Source organism: Triticum dicoccoides, chromosome 6B (genome assembly GCF_002162155.2).
Source record: "Triticum dicoccoides isolate Atlit2015 ecotype Zavitan chromosome 6B, WEW_v2.0, whole genome shotgun sequence".
In the NCBI taxonomy this organism is placed as follows: Eukaryota; Viridiplantae; Streptophyta; class Magnoliopsida; order Poales; family Poaceae; genus Triticum; species Triticum dicoccoides.
Window position 1 is genome coordinate 66,337,750 of NC_041391.1, and position 10,392 is coordinate 66,348,141.

General features: G+C 42.3%; 2 protein-coding genes across 2 annotated transcripts; one reads left to right on the forward strand and one right to left on the reverse strand.

Moving 5' to 3' along the window:
- The first annotated feature begins 3,455 nt into the window (after nt 1–3,455).
- LOC119323377 (histone H3.2) lies at nt 3,456–4,107 on the forward strand. The gene has a single exon (XM_037597016.1). It carries the CDS (start codon nt 3,505–3,507, stop codon nt 3,913–3,915), a length of 411 nt encoding a protein of 136 aa, XP_037452913.1. The 5' UTR covers nt 3,456–3,504; the 3' UTR covers nt 3,916–4,107.
- A 5,748-nt stretch (nt 4,108–9,855) lies between these two features.
- Nucleotides 9,856–10,386, reverse strand: LOC119323519 (histone H4). The gene has a single exon (XM_037597195.1). The coding sequence runs from the start codon at nt 10,381–10,383 to the stop codon at nt 10,072–10,074; it is 312 nt and encodes a 103-aa protein (XP_037453092.1). The 5' UTR covers nt 10,384–10,386; the 3' UTR covers nt 9,856–10,071.
- Between the last annotated feature and the right edge of the window lie 6 nt (nt 10,387–10,392).

Below are 10,392 nucleotides of genomic sequence, written 5' to 3' on the forward strand. Positions count from 1 at the left end.
AGGGTCCGGTAACCCCTCCGATACTCCTGTATGTACTCGATACATTCCGGAACCCTTCCGGTGTACGAATACTACCTTCCAATGTATGAATCTTTACCTCTGAACCATTTCGAGACTCCTCGTCATGTCCGTGATCTCATCCGGGACTCCGAACAACCTTCGGTCACCAAAACACATAACTCATATAATACATATCGTCATCGAACGTTAAGCGTGCAGACCCTACGGGTTCGAGAACTATGTAGACATGACCGAGTCACCTCTCCGGTCAATAACCAATATTGGAACCTGGATGCTCATATTGGTTCTCACATATTCTATGAAGATCTTTATCAATCGAACCGCAATGTCAACATACGTTATTCCCTTTGTCATCGGTATGTTACTTGCCCGAGATTCGATTGTCGGTATCTTCATACCTAGTTCAATCTCGTACCGACAAGTCTCTTTACTCATTCTGTAATGCATCATCCTGCAACTAACTCATTAGTCACATTACTTGCAAGGCTTCATATGATGTGCATTACCGAGATGGCCCAGAGATACCTCTTTGATACTCGGAGTGACAAATCCTAATCTCGATCTATGCCAACCCAACAAACACCTTCGGAGATACCTGCAGAGCATCTTTATAATCATCCAATTATGTTGTGATGTTTGATAGAACACAAGGCATTCCTCCGGTGTCCGGGAGTTGCATAATCTCATAGTCTGAGGAATATATATTTGACATGAAGAAAGCAGTAGCAATAAAACTGAATGATCAATATGCTATGCTAACAGATGGCTCTTGTCCATCACATCATTCTCCTAATGATGTGATCCCGTTAATCAAACGACAACACATGTCCATGGCTAGGAAACTTAACCATCTTTGATCAACGAGCTAGTCAAGTAGAGGCATACTAGGGACACGGTGTTTTGTCTATGTATTCACGCATGTATCAAGTTTTCGGTTAATACAGCTCTAGCATGAATAATAAACATTTATCACGAATAAGGAAATATAAAATAACAACTTTATTATTGCCTCTAGGGCATATTTCCTTCAACATGTTGAGGGATGGTTATATGATCCAATTATATTAGCATTGATGAGAGATTGCACTAGCGAAAGTATGAACCCTAGGTCTCATTTTCAAGCATTGCAATACCGTTTGTGATCACTTTTGTTACTCGTTACCTTGCTGTTTTTATTATTACTATTACAAAAATCAATAGCTACTATCATTACTACACATTTATCACCATCTCTTCGCCGAACTAGTGCACCTATACAATTTACCATTGTATTTGGTATGTTGGGGCACAAGAGGCTTTTTATTATTTGGTTGCAGGGTTGATTGAGAGAGACCATCTACATCCTATGCCTCCCATGGATTGATAAACCTTAGGTCATCCACTTGAGAGAAAATTGCTAGTGTCCTACAAAACTCTGCGCTTGGAGGCCCAACACGAGTCTACAAAAATAAAGTTGCATAGTAGACATCAAGCTCTTTTCTAGCGCCGTTGCCGGGGAGGTCAGATCTTGAAGGTATATCTTTAGATCTTGCAATTGAATCTTTTTGTTTCTTGTTTTATCACTAGTTTGGTTTATAAGAAAATTATTAAAAAAATGGAATTGAGGTGGCCTCATATTATTCGTCTTTATCATGCCTTTCTTGAAAATGATGGATTGGAAAATTTTGCTCAATTGATAGAAGAAGAATTCAATAAAATGTTTGGCATAACATTCATGAATGATGAGCATGATTGAAATGTTGTTAGTATGAACTCTATGAATATCCATGATGCTAATGATATGCAAAGCCATAAGATTGGTATGCTATGTTTGATGAAGATGATATTTTTAGTCCCCCGAGTTTTGATGAGAACATTTAGTATTATGATTGCATGCCTCCTATTTATGATGATTATACCTACAAAGTAATGATCCCACTATTTTGAAGGGTGTTGAATGTTGTTATAGTAATTATAGAAGTGGATTTGGAGAGGTCGTGGCTTTATTTAGTGATGAATCCACTACTTTGGAAGAGGTTTCAATTGATTATGACAAAAATATTGCTATGTATGATGAGTATGGTAATGTCATGTATGCTATATTGAATAATGATAACCATAAAACTTGTCATCATGATTTTAATTTTCAATGTCAAGCTTGATGGTCACTACAATTATTTTTTAGCATTACTAGTCCTTACAGAAGTCCCATAGAGAAAGCAATACAAAAGGGCCCATAGAAGAGAGACCACAGCTAAAATATAGGAAAATGTGGCCAAAGGATTTGATCCCCAAGACAAGTTGGTACATACACATATTCACATAACTTCCGCTAGTGGCTGCGACGGTCATATTGGACGATATGGGGCGGGGAACGGCCAAAAACGGTGCAAATCAGGCAGCGGCGGAACGAGCTTGATGACGGCCGTGGTGGTCATGGCGGTGGCTACCGAGTGGTGGGGTGGCTACGGGGCTGACGGTCGGTGGCACCCGCGACGGTGATGTGTGGGTTTTCTCGAGAATCGGCGTGAAGTGAAGGTGGGTCGAGCAATGCGGAAATTTCAGCTCATCAGTTGGCTTCGCATTGTTGCATTTTGCTTTTGTGGCAGCAATTAGAGGTGCTTGAAATTTGCAGCGCTTGGTGCTAATTTTTGAGATTGTTCTAACATTTTTTGGGCACCAAATAGGAATAGGGAATTAAAATTGAACTTCAAAAAGAAGGAATAGGGAACTTGTTGAGGACATGACTAATTAATATGCACCAGGGCTCAGGGGATGAATAATAAAATCGCAAAAAATAGGAAACCACTTCAAAAATAAATAAATTTGCATGCCGATGCTCCTGCGCGAGATGCCTGTGCAAAATTTGATGAAGTTTGGATATTCGAGGAGGTGTTGAAAAAAGAAATTCCGGATGTTTGAGGAACATTTGGAGAAAAAAATGTTCACAACCGTTTTTTGTCGTTTCTGCCACAAACTTCACGAATTTCCAAACACCGCAAAATTTTACACAGACATCACGCTTAGGAGCATCTTGAATGAAAAATAATAATCTGATTATGTGAATTTTCTGCTATTTTTTTATTTTACTGTTCATGGTTTGAATTGTCGATTTGTTGAGCAGTATTTTTGGCCCACACTGTCCAAACGACAGTCTTTTGGGCGTATCCGTTTTGCTACAAATTGATGATGATCTTGCACCTGCGCTGGCTAGCAACCAACCAACCAATCGTTACTCAAAAAGAAAAAAAACCAACCAACCAATCAGAACGCAGGAAACCCCAAGCCACGGATCACCCCCGCCACGATCCGCGTGAAACGAAATCCCACCATCCACGGCTGGCAGATCCAACGCTCGAAACCCCACCTCCCCTCCCGAAACACCAAAGCGCCGAAAATGCCAGGCTCCTCTTCTCCTTAAAACGCTCCCCGAACCGGCTCCATTCTCCATCCACTCCAATCCCCAATCCCCAATCCCCCAAGCAATCCACCAAGCAAACCCCGATGGCCCGCACGAAGCAGACGGCGAGGAAGTCCACCGGCGGCAAGGCGCCGCGGAAGCAGCTGGCCACCAAGGCGGCGCGCAAGTCGGCGCCGGCCACCGGCGGCGTGAAGAAGCCGCACCGCTTCCGCCCGGGCACCGTCGCGCTCCGGGAGATCCGCAAGTACCAGAAGAGCACCGAGCTGCTCATCCGCAAGCTGCCCTTCCAGCGCCTCGTGCGGGAGATCGCGCAGGACTTCAAGACCGACCTCCGCTTCCAGAGCTCCGCCGTCTCCGCGCTCCAGGAGGCCGCAGAGGCGTACCTGGTGGGGCTGTTCGAGGACACCAACCTCTGCGCCATCCACGCCAAGCGCGTCACCATCATGCCCAAGGACATCCAGCTCGCAAGACGCATCAGGGGCGAGAGAGCCTAAGATAGGTGTCTGTCTCATCTGCAGGTGTAGGGAGTAGCATGTGTTGCGTGGTGGAGTGATCTGGTGTCGTGGTAGGAAGATCCCGTGTTCGTTCCAGCTAATGTTATGTTGTAGTGTCTGATGTTACCATCTTGTTGCCATCAGCAATCTGAATGAAAGTTGGCTATCAGATCTCTATCCATTTTGTGTTCTTGTGACGCATTTTGTTGTTTGTAATCCTGAAATGTCAACGAATGCTTTCTTTGCTGAATCCAAGGTGATTGTCAAAGTTTCTTGTAATTTAAGCCCAAAGTCTGAACCAAATCTTCAGTTTGTTCCATCTAATGTCATACTTTGGTTACTCCCCTGTCATGCTAATGTCACATTCCAGTATACTTTGAAGGTCAGTGGACCGAAATTTTTGTTTGTCTACTGAACTTTCTGAATTTCTTTGCAGTGCTGCTGCCTACTGAACGTCACTGGCTTCTCAACATAGAGTCAGTCCTAACAGCATGTCTTGGGTGTTATTCTGCACCATTGCATTTGCTGCACTTAATCACCAGCATTCATTATTCATTGGTGGTTTGGTCAGTAACGTTTCTGGGCAGTTTCTTTCAATTGATATCACTTGCTTGTTGCATCTTTGCCGAGATTGATTATCTTTCGGCTTGCAGACATTATACCAGGAGTAGTATTTACCAAAGCTATGAGTCGCCTGGTAACTTGGCAAGCAAGGCCTGCTAATTTGTATGCTTATGTAGTTATGTCATCCAATCTTTGGAAGATTCCATTTTCCTCTCCTAAATTAACAAATAAAAGTAAGATTATTACATATTTTCTGAATATTAACTGTAGTGGGATTGACAAATTTCATCAGTTGTTATGCTAGTCTGTGATTACAACCCTCAATCCCAGCAGAAGTCCCTACAATTTGTTATTTTTTAGATACCTCTGACGAAGTGCTCGATAAACGGCACTATGGTGCATCAGATATTATGTGTTGACTATAGCTATTCAAGTCAGTTTCCACACAAGTCATTGAAACCTATAAGAAAACGGTGTGCAGTAGAACTCTAAAAGTACTAGATGATGCTATTGTCTTTATTCTGCAAACATTTGTTGGTGTTAGTCTGAACCATTGCATTTGCTGCATTTCATCACTAGTGCTCATTATTCATTGGTTGCTTTGTCAGTAATGGTTTTGGGCAGCTTCCTACTATTGATATCACTCGCTTGTTGCATCTCTGCCGAGATTGATTATCTTTCGGCTTGTAGACTTTGTACTAGGAGTAGTATTTAGCAAAGCTATTAGTTGCTGGCTTGCAACTTTGCTAGCAAGGCCTGTGCTAATATGTCTTGCTAGTTATGCCTTCTTGATGGTTATTTCATAATCTGTGCTGCACCTGCTTCCACCTGTCCTTTGGTAGTTGGCTTTTACATTGTGTTGTAACTATGTGGGGGGTGTTTTTGTGTTTCCATTGTGCTTGCTTTGGCATGCTCTGTTGCCGCTCGTGCTGTATGGTTTTCGATCTGGTTTTCCTCATAAATGGGATCATGGTTTTTGACCGGGTTTCCCTTATAAACTGGATCAATATTTTCTTTGAATGGGATCAAATTCAGGTGTGGATTTCTCCCCCCGGTGACTGATATCTATTATTATCATTTTCCTGACTATAAACTGCAGTGTAATTATCAACTGTTAAGCTAGTCTTTGATTATAATCCTCAAGCCCAGCAGAAGAAAGTCCTACATTTCGTCCGAACAATTGCTCGATAAATGACAGTATGGTGCATCAGATCCAATGGTTTTATCCCACTGGATAGATTTCTCGCTGAAAACCTTTTCCAAAATTGCCTGGTTTCAGCTTCAGTGAATGTCTTGGCCGTGTCAGTTTTCAGAATTGCTGCAAAAGTGGTGACATTAAGCATATGTCTAGCATAACTGGTGCTAATGAATCTGATGAACGTGAATGACGTCCATATGCGCTTCAGTTCAGTTCAATCTGTTCCCTGCTCACGTGCTGTATAATCATGAAGCCGCTGTCTTGGGAGCCTTGACTTATGACGGCGTCTTCTTGGTGATGTTGCTCCAAACCATTTCAGGTTGCTGTATGTATCACACCGTTCAGTTGCCCCTACTCAATTCAGGCACATGTGGAAAGGATGAGAATGGAATGGATCACTGTCTCTTCTTTGGCTGTCATGACTTTGGTAATCAAGAACTATGATTATGTCTTGGCTGTGTCAATTTTCACCACTATGTTTTTCTAGATTAATCTATCAGGAAGCAAAGTACTTCCTCTGTAAATTTTTAGTGATCTAAAAAGTCTTTTAAAAGTTTACAGAGGGAGTAATTTTATCAAACAAACAAGATAGCGAAATAGTTAAAATTTATGATTTACATGGTTTTTCCCTAAAAATACTTCATACAAGTTGATGCAAGATATGCTTTCCTGTCAGATACTTGACTTCTCCTGGCATTTGGCGATGCTTCCGCCATTGATCTTAACAGTAGATCAAACAGTTATCTCTTACTACTAAACTGGGGTGCTTGCTTATGTCTTAAACATACATTAACTTTCACTACTATGACATTCTCATCCCATATAGGCAGCCTTGTAGTTGTGTTAAAACTGCAATCAGTTTCCTTTCTAAATACAAGCAGATTCATAAAGGCGTGTCTATGATAAAGAAACATGACCAATATGTGCTTGTCTCCTCATTTTAATATCCAGGTTTTTTTCCCTTTGAGGTGCACCATCAGAGGCTAACTGGTGATAGCAAGACACATAGTCTCATTTTATTCCAGAAAAATGAAGATCGTGGCAAGAAAATGCTATATGACATTCGGCTTGAAATTATGGCTATTTGATTTGCTGTAAAATGCTGTAGTGAAACACTATGCTCCATCAGCGATGGCCCATATCCTGATAATGCCCTCGGTGCTGAAATGACATATAAGAGCCCACACTATAGTGCACAAATTGATAAATAGCCTCTGCATTGTTCTTTTTCTCGCCGATCCTGAAGAAGAAGCCATCAATGGTAATAGGAAGGTTCGATGGAGGGAGCATGGTATCTTCTCAGACCTTCGCGCTATGAAGCGCTAGCTTTTCATTTCATACCGAGTGTTCCGTTCCCGACGTCTCCTAATCTCAAGCTATAACCTGATCAAATTTATTCTGTTGCTTTGCTGATAATTGGTGGTGAAGGCGTTGAATCCCAATGACTATAAAGAATGGAGACGACACACTTGATCTGTGGTCATATACAAGTTATTTTGTCCTTGCATTTTTTCTACGGATGGTGGGCAATGAAAAAATGCTGAAATGACAAGTGATGCATGGAGGGATGCACTGGATCTCTAGTAGTATATGAATGGCTAGTTGTGCGAGATGTGGTTGCTGGAACCATTTATCTTCTATCAATGTCACGCTCACTCTCACACACAACTACTTCAAACATGAGAGCATTTATGCTGTCGACCTATGGTAGTTCGGTCCTCACATGTCACCTTCTTACGAACACAAGTTAAGAACTAAAAGAGAAAACAATAACCAATATAATGAGATTGAGTAAAAAAGGGAAATCTATATGTGTAAAAGAGCCAAGAGTTCTTGAGTTCAAGACCCATTGCTTCAATTTAAAATAAAATGGTGTAATCCTCTTTCGGCCCTGATTTAGGTGTGAGAAAGCCACACATGAGGGGAGTATTCAAGTCCACTTTTATCCATAAGTTTGAGCTTTAGGGTAAACTGATTGGTGCATGCAATTCTACATCGTCAATCCTAACTCTAGTTACATTTAAAAAAAATCATTTTATGTGAAACAAATGTAATCACCTCACTGATTTGTTTATAGCTGACAAGGAAACATTGGACACAATGATTGAAACAATTTCCGTCATTTGCAACCGAAACATTTCACAACTAATTATCATGGAGGAAATTCTCGAGTAGATGGAAACAACTTGCTGCTATGAAGGAACCAAAAAAAAGTTTTTAGTAGGTCAAAAACAATTTTGCTGGAAGCAAATTCTACTCTTGTTAGATGCAAATTTTCATTGTATGGAAACATCGTGTGAAAATAAATCACAAGATATTTGCTACATTAATTAGTTAAAAAATACTTTTAGATAATGAAATGGTTAAAATTTACGATTTACATGTTTTACAGAGAACGTTTCTGCATAAACATCAAAAAAAAGAATAGCAGGAGGATCGCTCCTGGCTCCATTTTCATCATGAAGCACATGATCAGATGCACCAAGTACAGCGTTCCAACGCCAAAAGCAGTACTGGAAATATTAAAAACAGAATCATGATACATTAAAGCCTCAAAGATACTCCCTCTGTCACATAATATAAGAACGTTTTCCAAACTATGTTAGCTTGAAAAACGTTCTTATATTGTGGGACGGAGGGAGTAACATCTAGGATCTAAACAGTTGGCAAACTGTAGCTCCTCTTCAGAAAAAGAGGTCTTGGTCTTCTCGTGAACTTGATGTAGGTCTTCTCCTAGAGATAACATCTAGGGTCTAAACAGTTGGCAAACTGGACCGCACACCGCCTTGGTGGTATAGGTCTTCTCCTGAACTTGAGCAAGCGCTTGTGGGTTTGCAGGTGAAGAAGGCCAGCGTAGCTGTCCAATGTTGCTATAGGGCTGCAGAGGAGCTGGGTAGCAGCAGCGATCTTCACATCAGATAGTAGTATGTTCAAACGAGCACAATCTGCCACCACCCTCCCAAGGGGGAGTTGATTAGGGTGGACAGACCGCATGAAATGCAATGAAGGGAGGCTGGAATTGCCGACTTGTTTTGACCGTGCTGAGCGGTACCATGAGTTTTGAGGGAATTTCGGCACCCATTCAGCAAAAAACCTAGAGAAAAATTAGTGAAAAATCATCATCAACTTTCTTGCTGCGAAAATTAGTATCCAACAAGTTGCTGGTGGCCAGAAGGTACAAACATACCGAGAGATGCGGCCAAGATCATTGCATTCATATTCATCACCTTCCACTAGCCACACAGACCGATGGAACAACAACACAAGCATTCAGAGGTCGGTTGCTTGTGTTCTTGATGAATCAGCCAGACGGTCGATTGATTTTCCTCCCATCGAATGTTCTCAATTTTTTTTATTTTTCACATGGGATATTTAGCAGCAATCAATCAAATGTGTTTTGCTTCCCTAAAAATTATGTTCTGCTTCGGCACATCACCTTTTGTTGAACAAAAAAAAAGCACAAAATAGCAGTGTGAAAAGCTTGTGAATCTAAAAGTAAAGTCAGTGATCAATGCGAGGAGGAAAATCCATGAGAAAGTTTATTTCTTAAGATAACCCATAAGATGATTACAATTCAGATGTTAGCCAACTCATGGAAGCCTTGAGCACACCTCATCAGAGAGGGGAAAAACATGTCCTGGTAGCAAAGCAGCAGGTGACAAATTTAGCCAGCTGTTATGTCGAGCAATGGGCAATTCTATAACCATGCAGAGTTTTCGAAGACAGATGAGTATGAATGATGAAAAGACACTTAAATTCAGAGAACGTCTCTGCATAACCAAAATTTTGTGAATAACAGGAGGCTCGCCCACGGCTCCATTTTCATTATGAAGCCCGTGATCAAACACTTGCAGAACAGAATCATGATACATCAAGGCATCAGACATCTGGGATCTAAACAGCAGCAGATTGCAACGCCTCTTCAGATAGAGACAGTGGCACAGACCTCGTGAACTTGGACAAGCACTGGTGGGGTTGAGATTGGACTGCAGGAGGTTGGTGGCAGCAGCGGTATTCGAATCCCGAACTCCTTTTGACTTTGGACCTCCGAGCGCCCCAGCGTGGTATGAATTTTTTGGAGCCCATTTAGCAAGAAAATTGAAACAAAAATTACTGAAAGAGTAAACATCAACGTTCTTGCTGATAAATTTAAGAATGTACAGGAACAAGCCAGAAGGTACAATCATAGCGAGATGCGGTACAATATATTTCCATTGCATTCAGATTCATTTCTTGCAAGAACCAACAATTTCGATTGCATTCAGATCCATCACCTTCCACTAACTACATAGACCGATGGAGCAGCAACACACACATACAGAAACGAAACCATAGCACCGGCACAGCAGCAGGTAGCAGAGTCGACTGGCTATAGCATCAGCAGGAGGAGCAGGTCAGCCGCCGAAGCCGTAGAGGGTGCGGCCCTGACGCTTGAGCGCGTAGACGACGTCCATGGCGGTGACGGTCTTGCGGCGGGCGTGCTCGGTGTAGGTGACGGCGTCGCGGATGACGTTCTCGAGGAAGATCTTCAGCACGCCGCGTGTCTCCTCGTAGATGAGCCCCGAGATGCGCTTCACGCCGCCCCGCCGCGCCAGTCGCCGGATCGCCGGCTTGGTGATGCCCTGGATGTTGTCCCGCAGCACCTTCCGGTGGCGCTTGGCGCCGCCCTTGCCCAGCCCCTTCCCGCCCTTGCCGCGGCCGGACATGGTTTCCTT

Coding starts and splice junctions, on each gene's coding strand:
- LOC119323377 (XM_037597016.1), top strand. CDS start 3,505: ATGGCCCGCACGAAGCAGACGGCGAGGAAGTCCACCGGCGGCAAGGCG.
- LOC119323519 (XM_037597195.1), bottom strand. CDS start 10,383: ATGTCCGGCCGCGGCAAGGGCGGGAAGGGGCTGGGCAAGGGCGGCGCC.